Raw genomic sequence first — 26,709 nt, 5'->3', positions numbered from 1 at the left:
CAACACATCCTCCCCCCAGAGTCCAGTGATAATAAGAGGAAGCAAAAAAGTCTGACAGGTATTTATTACACTCTTTATTTTGACGCATCACTACAAGTACATTCAAATAATAGGACTGCGACGTTCACACTTCCCGTTTAAACGATACAAAAACAGACTGCGACGTCCTTAGGAAATAAAATAAGAACCCACATCAGGCTCTTTGTAAATAAAAATCAAACTAAAACATGTCAAGTCACTCTCTCACATTGTTTTTTTTCCCCAAGTTGTGCAACCGTTTCCTGCCCCACATGTTCTCCATTATTAACTGAAACACTAACCACACAAAAGAAGTTGTTTCTTTCTTCTTATCAATCTTTTTTAAAACACATGATGCAGGCACAAGGAAGAAAGTCAAGGGACTTTATTTCATCTGTACGGCAGATTTTTGAATCCTTTTTTTCTAACTAAAGATCCCCTCCTACATAAATCTTCTCTGAAAGAAAAAAAAAAGATTTCAAGGTATATAATACAAAAGGATAAAACTATGGCTGCATAAATTGTTATCTTCTAAGTGCTTTGTTTCCTCTGAAGACCAGTGTGCAAGAAAACGCCTCTTTTTGCAGAGTGCGAGCCCCCTAAAAAAAAAACCTCAAAGGTTAGTTCCTGTCAATAGGTTTCATGACATAGGTTAGCTTTGACCTTATTTGTAAGTTTCTTTGAAGGTTTGAGCTCCATCATAAAGTATCTTTATATAACATTAGCTTTTGATGGGGCAAAAGTGACCTGAATATTTGTACTCCTTTTATTATTGTTTTTTCCCCCCATATATTTAGGCACTGTAAACATCACAGTACTGCATGTGTTTCTTCCTCAAACATTGCAAAGATTCCTATTTTTTATAATGAACATATTTTAGCAGCAAAGTTTATTTAGGATATCAGGAGTCAGATTGAGCTGTCCTGAAAAGCAGCAGTATTAAGCACTAATAATGAAACGCGAGGTGCAGGAGCCATAGTGTACAAAAAAAACTGTAAACCAGTGGTGGTGATGGCTTAAAATAAAAAAGAGGGTTCGGTTAATTAGTGTTAAAGCAAGCTGGAATGATGCCTCCTTCCATCATGATTCAAAATACACTGCATTCAATCTGGTCTTCAGCCCCTAAACTCTCCAAACAAATTATTCCTCTTTATTTAACGGTAGACATGTAACATGTAGAATCATAGGTTATAGTCATAAGTGTACATCTGTGGGTGTAAGTATTTGCTTGAGATAGAAAAGAAAGTGACATTCTACCAGTCTCTAAACTAGCAAAAATCTCTGCTGCGGTGGCAAAGGTCAAGCTTCCTCCTTCTTGTCTTTCTTGCCCTCCCCCTCTCCTTCGCCCGTGTCACTGATGTCCCGTCGCCGTTTGCGGTTGCGTGCGCTGGCCTTAGATGCTGGAAGGGACTCCATGCCCAAAACCTTGTGAATCTGGCGGAAAGCAAGGAGTCGCAAAGCATGCTGGGAAAGAAAAAAACACAACAGGTCAGAAAGTGGACCTTTTTGGTGCTATGTGTTGTGGCATTAAGGAGTTAAATATAGAGCTTCTACAATGTATCCAAACATCTTTTTTTGTCTTATACCCATCCCCACTTTTGGGGGATTTTAAAGTATATAAAACAAGATTTAAAAAGAGCATATGTGTGAAGTAAAAATAGCTGCTAAAGGGTGCAAAATACTTTGGACCAGGGAGAAGCTTTACTAACCTATTAAGACAGATTGATAAAGTGTAGTACTTAGGTTTAATTCCACACATTATTAAACTGCTGCAACTGATGATTATTTTGCTAATCGATTAATTTTTCAATTATCTTTCCGATGAATCAATTAATAATCGGATAGCAAAAGGATCCTTAAAGGAGATTTCTAACAAAATCAAACCAGGTGAGTATAAAACTTTTCCATTAGAGGAGTTCTGAGTACAGCATATTAATGGACACTTTTTTTTTTTTTATCTTAAATTCAGAATATCTATGTATTCTTTTGCAAATTTGGTATAATTACTGCTCTAAGTGGGTTAAAGGCATGTTTTAGAGTCTCTATACTAATAGTTAATGATTAATCGATTACTAAATTAGTAATTGATGATTAATTCAATAATCAATTAATCATGATTATACTTATCTTTTTTAGCTCTACTCCCATTGTATCTGTTCGGGGAAAGGAGGGACATTCCGTAGAAGGTGAAGCAATGCCTCCTACCTGCCCACCAAAGCTTGGTTTTAGCCAATCACAGTAATAAATGAAATAGCATAACCACAACAAGCTTATGCCTTTATTCTCTTGCTGTTCCTCTTTCAAAAGATAACATTGTGGATTCTAAAATAAATAAAACAGATGTGAAAACAGCAGTTACGCATGCGTCCGCCAGCGCTACCATGTTTACTTTTGACTCGGTTGTGGGCTCAGCAGCTCTTTTACTCTTATACTTTTTTCGTCCTGGCTTAAACCACAAAAGTGCAACATTCAAGTCCGACCCCGTTTTGGGTCAGAATCGGTACAAGGTGGACTCTTGTATGTATCTTACCTGATAACGAAAGATTCAGCCTTCAAGCAAGGTTAAAGGTTTACCTCTGAGAGAATGGTTTAGATAAAGCATTTTTATGTTTTAACATGACCTGAATCCTTTGGAGCATGTTTCAAGTCAGTTGTGCTAAAATCTGCTTTGTAAAAATAATGGGGCCCAAAAAAAATTGGTCTGTAGATGAAGAAAGTTCGGAGAGGCATACAGAAATTATGACAGACAAAGGCTTAATACCAAAACTCAACCCAAAATGTTAGCGTTTTTTATTTTCTGGAAACTAAAACCTATGCATCTTTTTTCATCCTATTTTAACATGTCGAAGTTTTAAAAAAACAATATATGAATAGATGTGCAATGTCCCATAAAAAGTGTAAGTACCTGTGCGCTGGCAGTTACATCCTCCCGGGCTTGAAGCTTCATGCTCTTCAAAGCATCTGTTGGCTCCTTCTCACAGGGGTCCATCAAACCTGGGCCATCTGTGTGAAGGAGAGAAAACAGTATGAGACAGCGACATTCTTTCCAACCAACAACACAGAGAGGTCTAAAAGGCATGTGGCATTTATTGACATATTCATCTTTTTTTTAATTATTAAATTTTATCAAGGTTGTGCTAGTGTGTGACCTGGAAGCAGGATGCCGATGGAGATGCACTCCAGGACCCGGCGCATGGCCTCCCCTGGACTAAGCGGGCCTGTGGCACTGCTGATCACCTTCTCTACCAGCAGCTCCATTGCCTAACAAGAAAAATGTAAACTATAGTCTTATGTTTTCATGTTCCTTCTAAATCTCTTGAAACTGAATATTTTCACATGTAGTTCATTAGTGCAGTGATAGCACTTTGATAAAACTGCATAAAAACTACCAGACATGATCAGTGAAGGAAACTTACCCAGGCAGGCAGCCTCCCCCAGGTAGGAACACGCTGACACAAATCTCTCAGCACCCGAATGATGATCACACATGACTGTAATCCATTTGCACGAGCCTTTAGGGAACAAAAAATAAATGTCGTTAAAAGAGACATCTTGGAGTACTGTGGAAACTTAACTGTGGAAACAGTTCTTACAGTAGATCTTAAAACAATTCCACATAGACTAAAATAAAACATTTTATTGAGGATACCTGAAACCATTTGGCATGTCGGAGAGCAGCCAGGTTGTCCAAACATTTTTTTCGATTTAAAACGTCCAGAGGGTCTTTATCAGACACATCTGTTGAGAACAAAAAATACAGTTTTGTAACCAAGATCTCACAGACTACACATGATGTTAGCAGTAAAAGGCTCAAGCTGTTACTGTGGATTTAAATTTAACATTGGGTTATTTTTTTATAAAGCATACAACCCCACCAGGTTCAACACTCATGTAATCTTATTTAGCCAGAAATGAAATAAATCATGGGGATAAAAACATACAATAACAAATGTTAAATGTAGGCAGTTTCTTAATTGTCTACATTTAACGTTGTCTAGTGAGAAATGAATATCAAGGAATGAAAACAAAAAAAAAAAGAGAGACAGCCAGAAATATAATCCAAAGCTAGTTTAAGCTCCACACGTGATCCAAATATCAACTCTTTTACACATTCGGGTTTGCTTGCTAAAACAGACACACCTTTCAAAGGTTTCCTTTAAAAGTTTCGGTTTGTGTTCACCAGCCTTAAACCGAAGGAAAACGTGCCAGTAATGGCATTACTAGTGTTAATCCATTACAGGAAGTAAAACTGTCTGCTACAGCAAAGAATTACATAAATAGAGGTGGAGTACATGTCTACCTGGTATATTGTTTTTCTATTTTGCCGCACATTCATTGTTCAAACAGCATTAAGAACAAAAGCATTAAAAAGGTAGTAGCTTTTAAAAGAAAATAAATATTCTGATAGGAATGCCCATTCTGACATTGATGTAGCATTCTGAAAAATAGAGCAATGTCCTAAAAAAGTTTAACTTTTCTCTCTCAATCACCAAAATGTGTGTATAACTGTATCAGTAAAACTTCGGTATTGATCCAACTCCACATTTCCCCTTTACTGAGGATTTAAAAGATTATCTGCTTTTCTGGTGAAAGACTCGGGGAAACTCCCTGAGTTTTGTTTTGATGACTTAAAGGGACCTGGACAATGTAACGCAGATTGTTGTGTTGCAGATCAGTGCATTTTTTCCCCCTCATTCCACAATTGAAAATCACATTTAATAGCCCTTTAAAAAGAAATATAAAATACCTCTAGAAAACCTAAGTGTGGCTGACTTAAAAAAAAAATAATAATAATAATTATATATATATATATATATATATATATATATATATATTTAAATACATTTCTAACCTAACACTTTATTGTATGTTTTTAGAGAGTAAATCTCAAACAAATAGACTGCTTCAGTGTTATAAGACACTGGATGATGATATTGGAAGATAAATAAAAGAATGCAATTTAACTAGCCCTACAAACTAAAACAAAATCTAATATTCAATGGTTCCTTGAGTGTTGAATGCCAATAAAGCAACAGCATAAATATAGACAGGACTTCAAGGACAAATTTAAAGGAAAGAGCCTAAAAAAATAATAATTTTATTCAGAGCACAAATGGGGTAAGCTATTACTAAAATGTTAAAGAATTTCATATGCTCAGACATGGGGCTTTCCACACTTCCATATGAATGAAAACTGCATAGGTATGTTTTCTTAGATGGGAAAGAAAAACAAAAATATTTGTTTTGAAGCCAACAGCATCATACCACTAAGAATCACAAATCCATATTACCATAATTTTCAGAGCTTTAAATAAGGAGCAGTTAATTGACAGATCCTCTGTCAATTATCAAGATGAGGGTTTTATTCAGTTATGAAAAGCCTTCAAAATGAGCTAACAATGTTTTTAACGTCTCTTCTTAGTGGTATGTTCATCAGTGTGGTCTTCCTATGAGTTTGGCCTGCTATGGTCTGGTGGTACAGTGAAGGCACTGATTAACAAACACAAAGTAAACAACCAGGACTGACTGAAAACATTTGCACCATGTTTTCACAATGACTTTATAAAGAACACACAGAAATGTTAACAGTTACTTATGCAGAAATGATTGCACAACACAATGATTTTTTTTAGAGTTTATGGGGAAGTAATCTAGTGTTTCCCCTACCATGCATATACCAACACCGACCATACACAAGGCACGCAGTTTCCAACTTTTTAGGTAAAGTAGCTTTGACAAAGTTAAAAATATATATATATCTTTTCTATCACACAGTTCTTATAGTTTATTATGATGTGTAAGAGTAAATTCCAGTGTGTAATTTCCTTCGATTTTAAGTCTCCCTTGGACTTAACCCCCTCCTTTCTTGTTCAGCACTTTAACACTTTTTGTTTTAAGACAGTCTATCACATGGAAAGTGATGCAATGGAGCTAAAGATGCACATCCTTTTTTCTTTTGTTCAAGAATTCAATTAACAAACAAGATGAACTGATTTAAAATGTTTAGGTTTTAAATTAATAGGAATGTATGGCGCTTTGAACTGGTGCTGGAATTTATTTTGCCTCCTGATGATGAACTGGTTGGCCATCCCTTAAAACAGTCCAATAGCACGTCAGAGCAACATACTGCCTTTAAATGATAGTTTTATATCTCTGTACATTGGAAACCATAAATGTTTCCTATATTTTATTTATCTTTTTGATCCAATAAACAAATAGTTTCCTGTTTTGTTATATCTTATAAATAATCTTAATGTGTAAGAAAGCATTTTTTGTTTATTCAGTCAGGATTTAAAACAGCTGGTACAATAAAAACTTCAAATATAATGGTATACTGTTTTTTAACTCTGCATAATGTAAAAAAAATATAGCCCTTTATGTTATGGAAAGATACTGGACATAAAATAAAGTCTTTTTCAGAAAATGATCACTTATCAAATAATTGTTAGTTAATTGATAAGGTCAATTAAATTTAGATGAATTCATTAATAAGCTTGTATGGTCAACCAATAGTTTGGGTCTTGAGTCAATTCTGGTACAACTTTGTGGAAACCTCTGTCCTTCACACCATTATCAATGCCAATAATTTAATATGATGAATTCAGTAGAACCAATGTAATAAATGCAGCTATTTTTTGCTTGAAGCAGAAGCAACTGGATTATATAATATATGCTTTCTATTTAAAGTGTTTGTGTCAGTATACCATGACTGTGATATTTCTCTTTAAAGGAATAGTACACCCAAAACATGATTAGCCTTCATTTTCTACTCACCCCCATGCTGAACAAAACTCTGGAGTACTTTTTTGATATCTCAAATGCATCTGGAGATCTGGGAGGCTTCTTGCTGTCTGCTGACATTCAAATAATGGAGGTCTATGGCGCCCGAGACAGAAAGGTCCACAAAAGTCCACAAAAACGTGTCAATATTCCTCCATACTGCTCGTCCAATGTAATCCAAGTGTCCTGAGTGGGTAGCATCCAGAATTTACTCGAAACGAAGTCATTTAGAACGTTTTAGAGCCTAAACAGTAGTGTATAGGATTTCCTAATAGCGCCCCCATGCGCGCTCACGATTCTACGGAAGCCGGCAGACCAAACCGGAAGGAAGTGCGCATTCAGCGTCTGCTCTGCCGATAATGCAAGCGTAGAAGAAGAAATGTGCTGTTTACCTGTGCAAAGAAAGAAACAACGAAAGAAAAATGTCTGAGGACTTCAGTGTTGAGGAAGAGCATGAGTTCTTTGCCGAGCTGAATGCGCTGGTTTGGTCTGCCGGCTTCCGTAGCGTCGTGAGCGCGCATGGGGGCGCTATTAGGAAATCCTATACACTACTGTTTATGCTCTAAAAACATTCTAAATGACTTCGTTTCGAGTAAATTATGGACGCTACCCACTCAGGACACTTGGAATACATTGGACGAGCAGTATGGAGGAATATTGACACGTTTTTATGGACTTTTATGGACCTTTCTGTCTCGGGCGCCATAGACCTCCATTATTTGAATGTCAGCAGACAGCAAGAAGCCTCCCAGATCTCCAGATGCATTTGAGATATCAAAAAAGTACTCCAGAGTTTTGTTCAGCATGGGGGTGAGTAGAAAATGAAGGCTAATCATGTTTTGGGTGTACTATTCCTTTAATATACAGCGCTTTGCTCAATATGCTTAAGTTATTTAGATAGCATTATCAAGCAGTTGTGGTGGGAAATGAGGTTTCATGAACACAATGAGCCATGTCAGAGTTTTGTGCCATTCCTTCTGCCCCCCAAAAAGCAGTAAGCCTATGGGAAACACTGTCACCTCTGTGATTTTTAGAGTTAGACATAGACTTAGAAACACTTTATCATTTTGTACACACAGAGTGTATAAAAAAAGAAATTTCGTTTACTACAGCTCTCAAGACATTTTCATTTTTTAAAGTGCAGCCGTAATAAAGGTAAGCAGCACATCGTTAATGCACATCACTATGATACTGTTAAAGCACCATAGATAATGACTTATTATGAAACGGGGATGAGAGATGTAGCAGTTACAGTTGCAGAGATGCGGCACTTCTGATTATAAATGGTAGTAATTGTAAAAACAACAGCAGCTGGGAAAAATGCTCGTCCCTGTGCATTATCAGGACGATGATAGTCATCGAATATAAGGCTCTGGAAATTACTAGAGCATGCATTCATGAAATTAACAGACACAGTGTTGGCACAGAAAGGTCGGAGAGCCGGGCTTTTGATCCCCATTACAAAATAAATGGTGGACTAGTGTAGCTGCAAAGAAATTGGGAGATAAAGAGTGGGACAAATAAAAGGATGATTAAATTGTTAGGAGTTGAAATAAATCTTAAATGTGGGCACTGAAAAATAAATCCCCATAATTTTACTTAATTATGTGGGTAACATTTATATCCCTAAAAGGTGGAGTAAGAGGGAAAGTTATAGAAGTGTGCTACACATTTGGTTGCTTGGTACTGAAAGCTTTGGCTTCTCTAACCTTTCTCAGCCGCTTTTCCTTCTGCCTGCTTGTCCTTCTCAGCAGCAGTGTCCTCCCTCATCAGCGGCGAGGTGAGAGAAATGGTCACCTGCATTTTGGGCTCCTGGCTTGAACATATCACGATGTTCGCCTCCTCGGGATGAGCCTGCACCTCATACTGATCTTCAGAAAATGTCTGCCGGTTAAAAGGACACTTGGATTACTCACTACAGAGGAGGAAGGGAGTAGGGGTAAAAATAGCCTTAATTGATTACGTTATGATGCAACACTGCAGTGTTTCTTTAAACCTTTGTTAAAGGCTGCTGGGACTTAGTAACCTTATAAAGGAAAATAAAGGTCACTATGAGGAATTGTATTAATGGGTGATTAACAATGTAGTTAAAGCCATAAAATTTTGACATAAACTGGGAGGGGACTACAACATGTCTCATCTCACTCTGTAGGATTCAGGTGTCATAACCAGGCAGTAAATCTAAAGATCAGTGGAAAGCTCCTTTGATAAAACATTCAAACTGCCACAGCAGGAGGGATAAAAGTGGGGAATACATGGTAATGTTGAATAAGTTGTCTTCTACCCTCACACCGAAAGAAGATTTAGGTTAAATATAGCAAAGAAAATTTCCCCAACAGCTTGAGTTCCCAGATGATCCTACAAAAAGAGAGTCTAGATTTCTAAAAGCAAAGAAATTTCATAACAGACAGTGTGACTTTAAGGTCTTACCCCACAACATTATTGCACCACATTTTTTTTTTTCCGTAAAAATTCAAAAAATATCCACTGGACTTGGTTTTCAAGATCTTGAAAACCAAGTCCAGTGGATATTTTTTTTTCATTTTTATGGAAAGACTATGACCTGGATGACTGAGAACCTTCATCAGCACATTGCACCACATATTGATTTGAATGTCCAGAGAGGATTAAAGCCAGGAGCCAAGTAAGTTTTTTTGGTTTGCTTTGCAGTTTTGATACTTTTTGGCACATTACAGTTTACCACCATGAGGGCCATGCTTTGTAGAACCCCTTATCTGTTGAATATCCTTATAAATTTGCACAGTGGAGATTTAAATGCATGCCCATTTTTCTTTGAAATAAGCTCAGACTTTGAAAATTCATAATGAGCATCTGTGAACAACACATTTTCAAGATGTTCTTGTTAAGTTTTACTGGGCTTTCCTGTCCTTAAGTCTAAATTATTCTGTTGCAGCTGCAGCTGAATGTTTAGGGTCCTCCTGCTGGAAGGTGTGTCTGTACCCAAATCTCAAGGCTTTAGAACTGACGTCCCATCAAAGATGCCTTCCTTTTACCGCAGATCTCCACAATGCTGCTGTCATGCTTAACAGTTACTTTTTCCGCCACAGATGGGTTGAATTAAGAAAGGTTAAACTTTGGCTTTATCTTACCAAAGCCACTTATTTACTGCATCCAAGGCTACGTTCACACTGCAGCCTAAAGTGACCCAAATCCGATTTTCTGGCCCATATGCGACCTGGATCTGATCTTTTCATGACAGTCTGAACAACACAGATCTGATTTTTTCCAATGCGACCCAGGCCACTTGGCTATGTGGTCCTGAATCCGATACGGATCTGATCTTTTCAAATGCAACCTGTGTTTGAACGGTCAGGTCGGATTCATCTGAACTGAACGTCATTAATACCCGACAAACGTCACTATTCTGCGTCTTGCTACGCAGAAGCGGCAAGTAAAACAACAACCATGGCAGATGATGATGCGGAGAGCAGTATTTATGTTTAAACATATTGAAAAGATTGTGTTTTTAATGGTTGGAAAAGACAGCTAGATGTGCGCCAGCACTACTATCCATGTTTACTTCCGGAAAAAAAGAGCACGCTGGCCTGTGACCTCATTACATCCACTACTGCACATGCGAGAAACTTGCGTTGTATGACTACAGTTCACACAGGAGATCACATTCAAGTCAAATATATTTGGAAATATGAACGGCAACGCGAAAAAAATCGGATTTCACAAAGAAATCGGAATTGAGCATCAAGGCCTGCAGTGTGAACTTAGTCCAATACTTTGGTTACAGATCAGCAAATAGGACTTTGTATGGTAAGAGCATGCTTCTTGCAACTCTTCCAATAAGGCTAGACTTGGTACACTACTATGGGTTATCCTATCGACAGAATCTCCAAGCTGAGCTGCAGATATCCAAGGGCCTCTAGGCTTCTCCTCTGATCAATCTTCTACCTGACTGACCTTCTAGTTAAGGATAAAAGCCATGTCTTGGGAGATTTCAAACCTTTCTGGTTTTGGATGATTACTTGAACAGAGCTCTATAGCGTCTTTCTCTATAGACTCTGTGGAGAAAGGTGAATCTTCCAGAAGAACAATTATGCAGCAAACCACAAACCAGATCTCTATGGTAGAGTGGTCAGGCCGGAATCAGTTCCCAGTATCATGGCAGCATGACTTGAGTTTGTCAGAAAGCACCTAAAATACTCAGAGACTACGAGGAATTAGTTTCTCTGGTCTGATAAGACAAAGAATAAACAGTTTTTTTTTTTTTTTTTTTATGAAAATGTGTCGTTTTTGAAGGAAACTGACACTGTTCATCACCTGACCAAACTCATCCATACAATGACATATGGTGGAGGCAGCATACATTATGCTCTGTGGGTGGTTTTCATTGATATAAAGAAGTAAACTATTCAGAACAGAGGGAATTATGAATGCGGCATAGATTTCCTGAATGTAAACCTGCTTCCAGAGAGCTTTTGACCTCAGCCTGGGAACCAGTTTATCTTTCAGTAGGAAAATTATCCAAATTATCAGCTCGATGGACATAAATTTGATCCAGCAGTGCAAAAGAGACCTATTATTGGGGTGACAAGGCAGGAAAAATGCATGCATTTGATCTTTAAGCTTTTTCTTTTTTCAACATTTCTTTAAAAAAAAAAAAATATGTCAGCAATATTTTGTTGGTAAATTATTTTGTATTTAAATGATGTTTCAAGAGAAAAAACAAAATCCTTTAGGAATGAGCCTGAAACACAAAAATATTAAACAATATCCACTGTAGAGCTTGAAGATGACGCTTTGACTAAGTGGATTAGGTTATATTTTAAAGTTGTACATTAAACTACTTTCACCTTTTATGAAGATAAAATGCTGAATTGGACTGTAACATCTCCCTAGGGTAAAATATACAATTATGTTGTTTTAAAAGTAAAAAAATATAAATGCTCATCTCCTACACATTCTTTTTAATCTCGCAGAGCTAAAATAAAAGACTAGTATTCCTATGCAAGATCTCAGGATCATGAAAACAACAAGTAACTTACATAGAAAACCCAGGAAAATATATATTTTTGGAATTAAAAAGTGTTGAATTATTGAGTGAGTGCTTACTGATAGTTCCTTTGGCAGCTGCTGGGCGATGCTCTTTAGTAACGAGATGGTGGGTTTCTTAGCAGTAAGCAGTACAAGCTCCACATTCCTGTCCCCTCGAAGCAGAAGTCCTTTGGCTAGGATCCCCACTCTCATCACGCCTTTGAGCAGCCGTGCGGGGTTCTCAGCGCTGATGAGAAGAAAAAAAACAACACAGGACATAAGATTTAAATGATCATATTTAAAGTACATTTAGAGATGCCTCCAATGAGACATTCTTTGATCATTTATCCTTTATTTTGAAAGACAGATTTCTATTATGAAAGGTTCTGTAAATTCAGCATTTAATGCAATAATGACTTTTCTGCAGAGGATACCATCTGTAGCCACAGATGGTGACACTTTGCTCTCCTTTGCACGGAAAGTAAATATAGATACTGACACCTTTGCAGAGTACCCTTATTTAGGCATTCTTCAGGTTAGGACTAAAACGTATCAGTTTCCTGTGACCAATAATAAACTATAAGCAAAACAGTCAGACCTATAGAGCGTGAGCCGTTTATAGGTAATAAAAACTGCCCAAACCAAATGCTGATGTACAAAATGTTCGCTTAGATATTTAAAATCAAATAGGACATTGAACACACTTTCTTTAAAAACAAAAAAAAGCTTTCATGAGTTTTATCCATCGTTATCCTAAATTATATGATTAAATTGCCACAAATTATATTTGTTAAAGAGGCAGAAATGTAAAACTTTAATTCAGTTAAAGAAATTAAACATTTTAAATATTTTTCTTTAATATATGTGCTTTGATCAAAATTACAACTCAGGGACTTACATATATTCTTTTGGGAAAGTCTGTTAGGGTGCAAATTCTATGTTAAATATGTTAGGCATTTTGATTTTAGCCAAAGTGATCTGAAAAATAGATGCCACTCCACTTACTTCGTTCCTTCTCCTCCCCCAGTAGCAGGGGAGGTGGAAGCTGGTTCCTCCTTCTCAAGCAGGGAGTCTGACACCAGTTTAAGAGCTCGCTCGGAATGGGAGACGATCCTCTGAACAGCTTGCAGCTCCTCTTCCACTGGGTAAATAGTCGAATGCTTTGCCATGATGTGACGATCATCGGCAGAATCAGGGCGGCAAACACAATTCTTAAAGCACAGAGAGGCTTATGGTCAAGGGTACATTTTTTATGTCTTCTTAACAAACAACTAATAGTCATTCTAAAGTGCCGTGCAACAAGTAGACCTTGGTGTTTGGGAGCATGAAGACCTGAACACACCAGACACAATAAAGCATCTGTTGCAACAGATCTACAGTGGCATATAATACGTGCTAATAATGACACAGAAGGTCCACAAGGTAAGATCTACACTATTTAAGAGCAGCGGCACCAATGCCTGTACACAGATTGAAATGTGAGACGAGTACTTGGAGCCACAGAGCTAAGACAGCAGCGTGCAAAAGTCAGTTTTAATCTCGGCTCCAACCATCTCAGTTGTTGTGTTCTTGGGCAAGACACTCAACCCACATTGCCTCCTGGTGGTGGTTCGTGTGTGAATGTGTTTATGAATGAGTGATTGACTAAATTTAGAGTAAAGAAGAGGGAAAGAATAAAAAAGCACTATATAACTACAGGCCAAAGTAAATATTTCCACGATAGGACCACTATTCTGAATAAATGTATCCTCCATTATATAATGTAATTATGCTATTATAATGACAACTCTATGAAGGATGATAAACTAATCATAAAGTTTAATCTGATCAAATATCACAAAAGTCTTCAGATTTTCTCTACCAAGAACCAAATTGAACAATAATGCTCACCAGTAGAGGGGGAACTGGCATACCGGGACGACTCATAAGAGGTGGAGGAGGTGGGGGTGGCATCCTGCGTCTCTGCTCTCCCCAGTACATCTGCTCCTCTTCCATCCTTCTCCAGTACATGTCCTCCTCATACCGTCTGCATGAACAAGTCATAATTTTAATACCTTAAAAACTTTTCAACACAGAATCTTTCCCACCGGTTAATATAAACAATGTGAAACTTTTTTTTTTTTTTTATCTAATTTCTGATTGACAAGTAAAAATGTTTTTGGTGATAAACACAGAAGAAAACCCACATGCGTGACCAGCGTCACAAGCAGTCTATTCATGTGAGTCTTACTGTCAGTTGGTCAACTTCACCCACTTCCCTTTTTGCGTTGTTACCTACGTGGATGCATGTTACTCATTTACTTCTTTTTTAAGATCGCTTCTGTATCAACAACTGAATTCGTCAAAACCGTCATCAAAATGTGGCCAAGTTTAGGCCTGTGAATAAGAGTCCAGTCTGACCTCATCTCCACGTGCCAGCGCTGCTCATCCTCTCTCTGTCTTTTCAGCGTGGCCTTCAGCTTCTGCTTCTTCAGCTTGCTCTCTTGAAGCTTCTTGGCTCGATTGCTAGGCTTAATCTCCACAGGAAGCTCTGGGTTGACTTTTTTCTGCAGGTCAAAAGAAGGTGTCAGGGCAACCGTGATAGTAATGTAACCAATTTAAAAAGTGTCCGTGCACTTTTGATAAGCACTTGATGGATACAGGTTTAGACTGTTTTGACTGTTTTGCTCACCAGCCAATGTGGCTAATGGTTTTCCAGTTACTGGCTGCTCTGCATTTTCACAAGCCAAAACCTTTTAAGATCCAAAATTCTTTTGAGGAAGTGGTGAGTATCAAGAGCAAAGGGGGCGAGTAAGGTCCGGCACTTGGCAACTGTAATAGCAATGGACAAGGTGCTGAGCAGGTCCTGATTGGATCCTGCTGGCCTTAGTATTTCCTGCTTTTCAATTTGTTTCCCATTATTAGCATTAGCGTTTTTTATTTTGTTTTTTTCTGAAACCTTGAATGTGCCATCAGATCACCACCCCACAACTGCACAACTATGTTATCCACAGGGACCGCTTGTCTATACTTGAATGAATGGACCAATGAGGACCCTACATGAAAAACAAAAAAAAAAGATATTGAATGTCATTGATCTCACAATGGAAAAATTAACTCTCTGCATTTAACCCATCCCCTTTGGGGAGCAGGGGGCTTTCATTGTGCGGCGCCCGGGGAGCAGTGAGGGGTAAAGAGTCTTGCTCAGAGACCCAGAGTGCAGGCTGTGGGAACTGAACCGGTTACTTGCAACTTTCTCAGAGCATAAGCGCACTGCTGTAACCACTAAAGGGTAGGTTATACTTCTGCATCCGCACACATCAAATGTCGCTTGGATCTGGTCGCAAACCAGTTTTGCTGGTATGCTTCTGCACCGTCGGTCTGGAATTTCTAGGGACGCACAGCAGTTTCCCTCCAAAGCGCAAGGGGGAGCCTATTCAAGAACTTGCAAGAACTTCAGTGGATGGTCATGAGAACTTCGGCGGTGTCGGCGGAGTGTTTATCTTCCAAAACAACAATGGCGCGTCTGCAAGATATCACGGTCACGAAGATGGATCTAGAGTTGCTAGACATCGAAGAGGAACAGGTTCTGTTAATGGTGTTAGCAAATAGACAAAGGAGGATGCGTAGGTTGTCCATTGCAGTTGTTCCTCGGTTTTTAAAAATGGTGCGCCCCGCCACCAAATCGAGAAGGACGACCACACAGACAGCCGGAAAGGCATACCAAGGACCAATCACAGCTGCTTTTTGTCTGCGCACTTCACTTGAGGTCTGCGCGGGTTTGTGACCATCCGACATGTAGTCAGGATTTTTTGGAGGTGCGCAACAACGGTCACAGAATCTCTGCACAGAGCCAGATTTGACGATTGCAGAGGCTATTCATCAGAAGCATAAATTGGCCTTAAGCCCCTGAAAGACTGTCAAATTAAGTTAACCTCATTCATGAATTTGGGAGACCCCTTCATGTTCTATGCTTTTTTGATATCTAATAATGATGACGAACAGAAAATATGGAACAGCAGCCTAGGATATTTTAATCATGATTTGATCCCAGAAAAACACATGGGATGCTAAGCCAAGCATGCAAACATTCAGACATTTATTTCCACTCTAACCACCTTTACAGCAGTTAGTTATATTTTCTGTCATAGAATTTACATAGAGAGGTATCTAAAAGGCCACCATGCAGGGATCAGCTTATCCACATTTGTATGCATTTACCTTGTATTGCAGTCTGTGCCTTCGTCCCTTTAGGTGCATGTCTTTAGCATTGGGGTCATTGAAGCTGCATTCACATAGTTTACAGTGAAATCGAATCACCTTTCCATCCTCGTTACGTACCTGAAAGCACGAGACAGTCTTTTAATACTGAAAATATAAAACAATGTAAAGAAGACAAGCTTTTCTTAAGAATTCTTTGAATGGTATGATTTAAACCTAAAAAGAGCAATAGAAAACATGAAATAAGCCTTGCAGAAGCTATTCCACAATAACAACTTGTAACAACACTTGTAAGTATTCATCAAATTCATCAGTTTCTTACTTCAGTCAGCCAGAGTGCTTAACTTTCTTTCTTTTCTCTCTTTACGTGTAACTCTGTTGCAATTAAATCTAACCACTGCAATACATGGTTTTTCTTTTTTTCACTGTGTTTTTGCATGTTTGCTCATAGGGAAGGTCAAGAAAAGGTAAATATATGCAAAACAAAATCCCTCATATTGCGTAAAGCTACAACTGCTGTTGTTTTAAACTGATCCAGGGTTGCCGTTTGTCGGTATTAAAGTTCATATATAAATCATCTATTACATTTAGGTAATATAAAATGAATTTTATCCTGTTAAAATGTTAAATTTCGGTTTTCTTAATATATTTAGCTTTCATCTTCCCTAATGATTGGTTCACACTGCAAGATAACTGTCAATTTCTGCACCCATTTTCCCCTTCCAACACTCCTAATCACGCCCTGATTATCATGATGTCTCCAAAAGCCAAAATACACAGAATCCGGTTTTGTTTCCGATCCAACAGGAAATTGTGTAGTTTAGTGCTCATTGACAGTCAGAAGGGAGAAACACACTAAACATGATTTTCTGCAAGAGGTGGTGTGTAGCCCTGCCTGAGATAGACCGCAGGTTGGACTACACAACAATTCAGCTGCAATTTATTCATTCTCACAGGAAGAGAGGAGCGGTTATAAATCAAAACACATCCACTTTGGGTGAAAATTAAAAAATAAAATCAGTTAATCGCAAGGGAACACAGTCATGTTTGCGGTCGCACAATGCGGTGCGGCAGACTTGAGGACAAACAATCAATAAGACATTTTTTAGACTAAAAAAGAGAGCGCAGACCTCTGCCATGCAGAAAATTTTAACCCATATGGTGACTTGCACCTTTAGCTAAAACTGGCACATGATCTGGGTTATTACCAACTTTGAGTGAATTGTTCCTTGGCATGAGGTGCACCTTTGGTAACAATTCCCTTAAAACCCTTAATAAGCTTATAAATAAAGCACAGTGTGTTTCTACAGCCTCTGGTGTTTTTTCTGCTTCATTCACTCGACTTTCTTCTTTGACCAGCAGATCGAAACTTCAAGCGATGCATGGTTCACCTTTCCTGTCGTTGTCTTCAGTACAATACTTCTGGACTTTTTGTTTTTGAGTCTAATGTTGTCAATAGTCACTGCTACCACCCTCTGGTTTAGGGGGGGATCTGCTTGTTCTGCAAAATAATGTATAAGAATCCTTTAAAAAACATCTGCATCCGGATTATGATGTGGATCATCACCAAATTTAATGGATTGTCAAATGTTGTTATTAATCTTAAACTATTAGATGGGCATGTAGGTGTCGCAGTGCTTAGTGCGCATGACCGATGTACGGAGGCCTTATTCCTCGACCAGGCTGACTCTGGTTCGGATTCAGCCTGTGGTCCTTTGCCGCATGTCTCTCCCCCTCTCTCATACCCCCTTTCCTATCAGCCTACTGTCAGAAAAACGAGCCACTAGTGCCGTAAAAACTAAAACTGAGAGATGGCACACGAGGGAAAATAACGTTCAGCCAAGATTTTCCAGATTAACAAAGAGAACAATAGTTAATAAGCTTAAATAAACCTAAACTGGGACAAACTAGACAGAAACGATACTCATTAGTATGTTGCCAGCAAATAAACATGTACGGAGTGATTTTTGTTCCATTATTGCTGCAAGCAAAGGAAACAATTGTTAAATATAATCAAAAAAGAAAAAATGAACAAAATATACAAATACTACAAAAAACGTTAAATAACTTCTTCATAAAAACAGGTTTAGAGAGTTACTTAACTATTTTCAAAATTTATTTATTTATTTTTTTTGCTGCTAACATCCAAGCAGATACAAATGCGTCTTCGCTGCCCCAGAAGTGAAGAGAAAATTATAGCACTGGGACTTAATATCTCGCTGTAGGGTAATAGTGCAGAAAATCTTGAGAATAAGATGCAATTAGAAAATAATTCAGTTTGTACATCCGACAAAGACATTTGAAAAGATTATATTTGAAAAAGCAAAAAACATGAAAAAATAAAACCAGCTTAGAAAACAGCAAAGTTACTCTTAAAACTAGTTCTTTGGATTAAGAAGTTTTCTAAAGTCTCATATCTGGACACATTTTTCCATTTACAAAACAAGTTCTTTGCTAGCTACAAAAACAGAACAGAATTGACTGCATAAACATGAGGGCAGTTTTTAACAAATCTTTACTGGGTGTCCCCATAATACACAAGTCAGTAATTCATACCAATAAAGCTAAATTGAATAATAGTTTTTACTTTAACATCATATTTTAATTGACATTTTCAATTAAAATGAAAAAAAGAGACCTAAGCAACTGCTGTAAATAGCAGCTGGAGTCAGAAACACTACACAGCTCTAACTGGGATTTAATGGTCTCCATGTCACTCTTACCTCCTCAACATAGTCATGTCCCACAGGCTGGACGTCACCCTGGCCTCCAGCTCGGTCATCTTCAGTCTTTGGCTCCATCTTTGGAATTTTGTGCTGAACAGGCTCCTCCACTTTAACTGCCACAGGTGTTACAGGAGCAGCTGCAGCAGGAGCACTGACTGGCTTATTGGCTGTAATGAAAACCAAAAGTTTAAAGAGTCGTCTGAAGGAAAATAAACAAAACAAAAAACTGTGCAAACAGAATTATAATCTTAGCATATAGAGTAGACTAATTTTGATCATTAATCTGGTGTAGCTGCAATACTACAAACACATAAAAAAAAGTTCATTAAAATGTCTTTTATAAAGGCATGAAGAATAAAATAAACTTACAAACGGGAGTTAACTTGATGGGAACTGGTTTCTTGGTCTGTGGTGTTATTTTGGCCGTAGGGTTTACAGCTGGCTGTTTGGTTGTTACAGCTGGGGTGGAAATGGTTGAAATCGAGGACGACACAGAGGATGATGCTGTTTGTTTCCCAGCTATGCAGTTTGTTGTAACTGGGGCAGAATTCACCAACACCGGCTCAGTGGAAGGGATTGGTTTGCCAAGTTTAGTGTGAAGTTTAACCACCTTTTAATAGTTTGCAAAGAGACAGAGGAATATTTAAGCATAAAAAAAAAACAAAAAAAAACATAAAATCCCAAGAATGACAATGCTCTTAAACTCAATGGAACAATAGACGGAATAAGCCAGAAGATTAAGCATAGTAGCTGCCAGAACTGTCAGAATTCTTAAAAGTAACAGAAAGAAATAACCAACCTTCTGGTGTTTTGCCCCCCGGATGTGAGCAGCATAGGCATCAACCCCAGTGCATGAAACATCACACAGTTCGCATCGTAACTGGGTCTGGACTCCTCTGGGCCCATTGGTGGTCCCAGACTGCCCCCCTGCCTTCAGGGCTGCCTCCTTTTTTTTATGTTTTTGGCCCTCATTGTGTTCTCGGTACGTCTAAACACAGAAGAGACATCGCTCCAATCAGATGTTTAATAAGCAGTCATTATTATCGCTTTAAAACTATTATGGTAACACCTCCAATTATTTAACCTAGAAAACAGATTTCTGCACATGTTATCCTGCCTACCTGAGGGCCTGCACAGCTGATCTTGCAAATGTCACAGTAATGAAGCTGAGACTGCTTTGGAGGCCCTTTGGGCCTTTGCAATTTATTCTGGTGGAAGGCCGGCTTTTTGTAGGAGTTTAAGGTCGGAGTTGTCACCATGTTGCTCCCTGAGGTACTCCAAGAGGAACTAGTCAGCTGTTTTGGTGGCGGCTGAATGGAGGGCTGGGGCTGCTGAAGCTGCTGTGGTGGAGGCTGGGGTTGAGCCAAAGTCTGCTGAGCTGGCTGGTAATAGGTGGGGGTGGATGCAGAGGTATAGCCAATAGAATCGTAACTGGAGTAGCTGATACCTAAGGAGGAGGGAGCAGAAAGGAGAGACTAAGGACCAGCTTATGAAAACATGAAATCAAGTAGGATGTGGGGAATTGTGAACAATCAACCATTACAAAAAAAGAAACCGACAGAACATGGTGTCCTTTGGTTTCACTGCAAGGAGAAAGCATTCACCCCTCTGCAGTAAATATGCAGTCGAAACCTTTGCTTCATCATTAAACTTCTGTTTTTTGTGTGTTTTTTTCTAATTTAGGGGGCTTTAAAGACAACTATTAACTCGAAGGCGCTAACTATGGCACTAACTATGGGGCACCAGGCCTCAGTTGTCACTGCAGCTGTATTAAATAACAGAGGAGTTTGCTCTTCCTTTTGCAATAGCATTGTAATCTGATGCATTCCTGCAATAGAAGTAGCTCTCTATCCATTTTTGATGGCATTATAACTGCATAATAAAGATGTATAAACAGGCACTTGCATCATATTTTACATTATTTCAATCTATTTTATATCTATTTGATAGTTAGCTCATTACAGCACATTATTTAACGAGAATAGGTCTTAAAATTCATATTAAGAATTTTAATTTTAAAAAAGCGGTCAAGTGATTTTTATCTGTACTATTTCACCTGAATAAGAGGTAGCAGAAACAGTGGAGCTGAAAGAGGAGCCCGGCGTGTATGATGAAATGGGTGTTGGGGGCTGTTGGACACTAGTGGACACTGGGTAGATGTTGTAGCTGGTTGACACAGCACTGGAGGGAACCAGAGGTTTGAGAGCGGTCACCTGCCTCTGGGCCAGAGGAGGCTGGTTGTACACAGTGGAGGGAGCTGGGCTGTAAGAGCTTTTCACTCCTACTGAGACTGAAACATAGCAAGAAGATGAAGAAAGAGCCAGTGTGAAAGAGGGGCAGTGGTAAGAACGCTCTGACAAATAAAAATCACACAAAAGGCCTCAATACCTCTTTAATGTAGCAACAGTCCACGTATTTAAAGAGCTCAAAGTAAAAATTACCCTTATTAAAAATACTGATGTCAGTATTACATTGAAATGGTCTATTGATATTTGAACAACAATAAATCTGATGTGTGTGAATTGATTAGAAGAAGATTTTGAGGAGAATGAAAATGTATCTGACGCGGGGAAAATAAAATCCAGACAGTAACACATGTAAAGTCTAAAGCTGGGATCATGCTGCACAACTGTCACAGTCATGACAGATTTTGAACAGATTGGGACTGAGAGACATCACATACCTAACATTTGCTGGATAAAAGACTTTAAGGGATTTTCAAACCGATTAAAGCAAACTCCAAGCTTGTTAAAAACAATCCTGCAACTGTGACTTAAAGCCCACCATTAGGGGGTGAAGATTGAGGATATTTTGAGGAATTTGGACCATGTAATTTTCTGTGTCTATCCTCATAAAATGAATTAGATGTAAAAGAAAATGTTAGATTTAACATCCAACTCAGAATGACATGGATAACTGGATTCTATGCAACTTTCATGCAGAGTTTGGAACATTTGAGGTTGATAGTTTGTGGGTTTAGCATTGACTTTCATAGTTGACTTTAACCTTAAAATGTTATCATCATAAGCATAAGAATATCCACTGTTATCTGCATGTTCTTATAGGTAAAGTGGGCAATTTTCTTTCAGCTTCAAGTTCTGTGGGATCATCTCATCTATTTATTGTCCCGTATTCCAATCCATGTGATGGCTCATTCCCTCTTGCTGCACATGAGCACTTCTAGTGTTTCTGTATCCAGTGTGGTTTGGTGTCAGCCATTCAATGCAGCTCAACTGCTTTATCCGTATACCCCCAAAAAAAAAATGCCTGAGTCACAAGAAGCAAATGTTCAACAAGTTTATGAGAAGAGGGAGGCCCCAGAAGAACAGTCAAGATGGTCTGTGCATGCACACTTATTTGAAAAGTGATTTTTCTTAGCTACAATTCTGGAAAAAATCTTTCACTATGCCATTAATAAAGCCTGGGCTGCTTCACAAAGCAAACGTTAAGGATGTATAACACAGGTTTATTCTGTGTGGAAAATAATTCATTAAAAAACACTAGATTTAATCAAGTTTCCTTCACCTTTATGTGTTTCAGTAAGTGAATTTTTTGGTTTCATTGTTTACTGACAGATTTTCGTACCGACTCCCCTGCTGACTGAGGGCAACTTTAGCAGACCTTATAATTAAAGGTATAGTGGAGGATTTTCGAGACTTTTTGAAAAGATCCGCCTTCTCCACTTTAAAAAACAAACGCCTATTAAACGCATGCGAGAACATTCACGAGCCCATTTCTCCTCGTGCATGAGCTGTTTAAAAGTTGCTCTTTGCATCGCTCATACAAGCTTACTTTCCAAAATAAGATTTGCAATTTTTTCCACTATGTCAGACTCACCACCGGTAAGAAAAAATGGGGACAAGCACGTAGGACAGCTTGACGTAAACATCTCACCAGAATGATTGACAATTAGGAGGACCACTTATTTTGATGATCCACCCTGAAAAAGAACATCCTCCAATATACCTTTAGGAATAGTGTGCAAAATCAGACAAAGGACTTAGTAGCGTGTCCCTAGTTTAGGGGATTGCTCAGATATCTAAGCTAGGGTTTAATGTAATACTTATCAGTAGACTACATCTATTCTAAGGTACACTTTAGGCAATCTTAGTTTGGAGAAACATAAAGAGGCTCTGACAGTAGAGTTAAGCAAATGGCTGGTCAGGCTGGGATCATTTCGAGAATAATTTCCCCCTCCGATCTCCAAATAACATAAGTCTCAGTTTGTGTAAACAGCATTTCATAAGTATTTAGACCTTAATCACCTTAGTTATATAGATTAAAGTATTTGATCATTTACTGAGTAGACCAAGCAGGATTATATTGTTCACAAATTTACAGAACTTCACTTATAAGTCAGTACAAAAATCACTCTAATGTTGTTATTTGTGCTGTACAACATTATGATCAACAGTAAAATGTATAAAGCAAGAGATGAGAAAGAAATGACTCTTACCGGTCTGGTAATAGTTATCTGTGGGCGTCCTCTGGGCTGGTGCTACACTTGTCTGGTAATACTGTTTGTTGTCATAAGTGGTTACTGCAGCAGAACGCACATAGCTATAGTTCTCCTGCTGCTGTTTAAAAAAAACAAAAACAAAACCATGACATCACAAAGTTTTTGTCCCTTTTCATGGTCTCATAACAAAACATTCAGGATGAAAACTACAGAGAGATCAGTCTTTATGAATTACCATTAAATGCAACCAAAAGAGTAGGCTTAGAAATAATAAAAAAAGAATGTTATAAAGTATTATAAAGGAAAGGGAGCAAAATTATAGAGGAAGCAAAGGGAAACTGACCATGTCTGAGTATACCTGGTACGTCTGTGGAGTGGTGGTGGGTTGTGGTGGATCTGGCTGTCTGTAGGTGTAATCTGGTGGTGCCTGGTGGCTCTGGTAGGCAGGATAAGGGGCTGTGGCCACCGGTCGGGCTGCCTGGACCGGAGCTGGGGAGTATGAGGCGGTTACAGCGTGGGCCACAGCTGGAGCCTGCTGGACACTGTAGCTGGCAGTAGAGGGATGGGAGTAAGCTGTGGGTGGCTGGGTACTAAATGATAGAAGAGAAGAAAAAGAAGCATCACACTATATGAATTTTTATTTATTTATATTCTTATCCATCGGTCCGTCTGCTTTAATTTTTTTTCATTATTTTATCTAAGAATTTATTTTTTAAAAAGTAACTTTGAATACAAATGTACGCTAACAGAAAATGTTCATTTAAAAATAAAAAACTGGCTGTGTTTGAATTAAATAGTTCTGATAATTTTCATGATAAAGTTTATTTTCATAGTAAATTAATACAACATCTAAGATTACAGTCTGTTTCAGTGCAAAGAATATATTTAAATTTTAAGAAAATCAATAAATAAGGAAATTTATTTAAAAAAATGTCAATGTTCCAAATTATTAATCTGACATAATAGATTACAAACAAGTAGAAAGAGAAAAATAAACTTAGAAAATTTTCAACTGGCCATATGCATTAGTCTCTCTTCGATTGTCAACTTTGCTGTCAAAATATTGTCAGTGTTTTATTTCTGTTCTAAATATATTATACAATATACAAAACAAATGAAGCACATAAATCATTTCAAAATGCCCTCAATGCTGCCAAACTATAATTTTTTACTAACTTTGAGCAGGCCAAGGATACACCCATTGTACCAACTTAGATAACAAGACCCCTTAAAATGACTGTGGCACAAATTTTAGATGAATCCTCATATTTCCTACCTCTGAAAATTTTCGCTTTAATAATAATATGTTCTAATTTGAGCCAAATACTTCTCACTAAAGCTTATATTAATGTTTGCTGTTGGCACAGCCAGTATCTGTAGGAGCAGCTAAAGATTGAGGTAATGGTAAAGAGTCCTTCCAACATCAAATATATTCATGCCAACAAAGACTTTACCTCTGAAAGAAGGGCATAAATAACTTTCAAAATACTTGTTGCTTTTTATGTCCACTGAAACACTAATACTAATAATTAAAAGTAACAATTATCATTTCACATTGTGCATTTACAAAGTTCTTTTTTAAATATAAAATTATTTAAAAACTAACTGGCAGTGCTTAATCAATATTAAAGCTTCAGGTGTACAGTTTAAACAAATTCCATTCAATAAGTAATGCCCCTGGGCCACTTCCAGATGATTGAAGGAGCTGAACTTTTGCATGTGAAGTATTTTAAATCTCTATAGATTAAATGGAAATTTACAGCTCTAAACTAATTATGGTTTCTGATTTACAGGTGTTCAAACTGAGTCAAGTCTGAGTTTTTGAATTTGAAAGGACGCACACAACTGTACATTTTTGATCAAATGAAAGTAACTTATAGTGATAATATCCCATAATATAACCTTGTCAAACCCTTTGCAAGGTCATATAATGGGCATCATAACCATAAGTTAATTTAATTTCCAATAGAAAAACTGGATCACTGCTTGACACTTAACATTTTAGACTTTACTCAGTTCAGACATCTGTAAGTCAGAAACCACAAATAGCTCAGAGCTGTAATTTGCTACTTAATCTATAGAGATTTAAATAACGTGACGTCACATACAAAATTTCAGCTGGATCAAACATCTGTAAGTATGTCAGGAGCATTACTTATTGAACTCCTCTGGTAATATAGTTCATACTACAGTGATGCATGTAAAAAAAAAAAAAAACAATCCTGGTGTGAAGTAAAAACATGAGGCAAACTTTGATGATGCACAGTTCATAAAACGGATCCCTAATGGCTGGAATTCAACCACAATAGTAGATGGAAAAGGAAAGCATACCTAACTGACAGCAGATTATAATTAATTTTACTAGATTACCTGTCAGCTTGAGGAGGTTTTGTTAATTAAAACTTGCAAAAGACAAAACTGGAGGCTGTTTTACTAACTAACTGATTTTCTGCTGGCCTATAGGCATTCACCTGACTCTATATATGCTAAAACTTTGGGTTATTGAGAGAGCTCTGCAGTGATCATTGTAAACCTCTAAAATCTCATACGCCGGTAAAAAAAAAAAAACCTCACCTGCCTCAGGCATCTGCGTTGCTGAGCCGCATACGCCTAACTTGTTTTGATATGTCACGCTACAGCAACAAATGAAAAACAATAACGGTCCACATTAAGCTGTTCTTTCACAGAGGAGGTCCAAATTGAGGTTCATCTAATGTCAAGCCGCAAGTCGGATAAACGCTGGCCTGTCAAACTGGTTAGCTAACGTTAGCTAACCGTTTCTAAAGGGTCAAGGCAACCCCTCTGACGACCCCCGTCCCCACGATATCCTCCACAAACCCACAACCTTGACCTAAAAGATTAATGACAACAACTCATTTGATGTGAAATACCTGTACTGTGGACTGGCACCATGTGTAAAGCCGAAATAGTTGCTTGCAGCCATTTTAGCCAACCTCCCCGCTACAGTACAGTCCACACAGGCTGGGACAAACAGCAGCGAAGCCGTGAAACTTAACTTCAAGATAGTTCCCCTCCCCCTCTCTTTGACTCATGCAAATCCGACCGCCAAAAGGGGCTTTAAACTGCAAACATATGTTATTTCCTGGTAAATAAATTACAGTGAAAACTACTGGTAATTAAAAAAATATATATATAAAGTTTGTGAATTTGAATGGCCTGTTTTAAACATTTCAATGATGCTGCACTATTTATTAAGCGAAAACGGAAGTACTTTGAAGAGTACATTCATCGTCGCAAACCTGAATCAAATAAATACTTTTAACTGATTTTTTGTTCGCCTGGACAGCAATGAAATGATGATCATGACAATGATTATAATTTGGAAAACGGAGATTAAATACATGGTAATAAAGATAAATATTAGATACAATTTAAATATTGATTGTTTTATTATCAAAAAATACAAATGTATGTTAATAGTTGACAACTAATGCATTACTGTGACATATGTTCTATATTTTTTTATTGTCTTTTTAATTAATTATGTTATTATTACAC

The 26,709-nt window shown here is 37.9% G+C and overlaps 1 protein-coding gene across 8 annotated transcripts; it reads right to left on the bottom strand.

Annotated features, from left to right (window-relative positions):
* Nucleotides 1-57: 57 nt before the first annotated feature.
* On the bottom strand, nucleotides 58-26,183 carry zfr2 (zinc finger RNA binding protein 2). Of its 8 annotated transcripts, none has more exons than XM_038288607.1 (19): nucleotides 26,082-26,183; nucleotides 23,534-23,780; nucleotides 23,188-23,308; nucleotides 20,788-21,021; nucleotides 19,853-20,178; nucleotides 19,531-19,719; nucleotides 19,101-19,341; nucleotides 18,729-18,898; nucleotides 16,006-16,125; nucleotides 14,206-14,351; nucleotides 13,696-13,831; nucleotides 12,811-13,016; nucleotides 11,884-12,052; nucleotides 8,508-8,682; nucleotides 3,668-3,756; nucleotides 3,435-3,530; nucleotides 3,168-3,279; nucleotides 2,924-3,021; nucleotides 58-1,482 (listed from the first exon to the last, which is right to left on the bottom strand). In XM_038288607.1, exons 1-19 carry the CDS (start codon nucleotides 26,132-26,134, stop codon nucleotides 1,318-1,320), a joined length of 3,093 nt encoding a protein of 1,030 aa, XP_038144535.1. In that variant the 5' UTR covers nucleotides 26,135-26,183; the 3' UTR covers nucleotides 58-1,317. The 8 variants fall into 8 exon arrangements, with proteins under 8 accessions (XP_038144535.1, XP_038144536.1, XP_038144537.1 ...); XM_038288608.1 differs by having other exon boundaries at nucleotides 23,188-23,305; XM_038288609.1 differs by having other exon boundaries at nucleotides 23,549-23,780.
* Between the last annotated feature and the right edge of the window lie 526 nt (nucleotides 26,184-26,709).

Source organism: Cyprinodon tularosa, unplaced genomic scaffold (genome assembly GCF_016077235.1).
Source record: "Cyprinodon tularosa strain WSP-4 unplaced genomic scaffold, ASM1607723v1 ctg259, whole genome shotgun sequence".
In the NCBI taxonomy this organism is placed as follows: domain Eukaryota; kingdom Metazoa; phylum Chordata; class Actinopteri; order Cyprinodontiformes; family Cyprinodontidae; genus Cyprinodon; species Cyprinodon tularosa.
The sequence above is the reverse complement of the archived record's forward strand: the minus strand, read 5'-3'. Positions and strand labels throughout refer to the sequence as shown.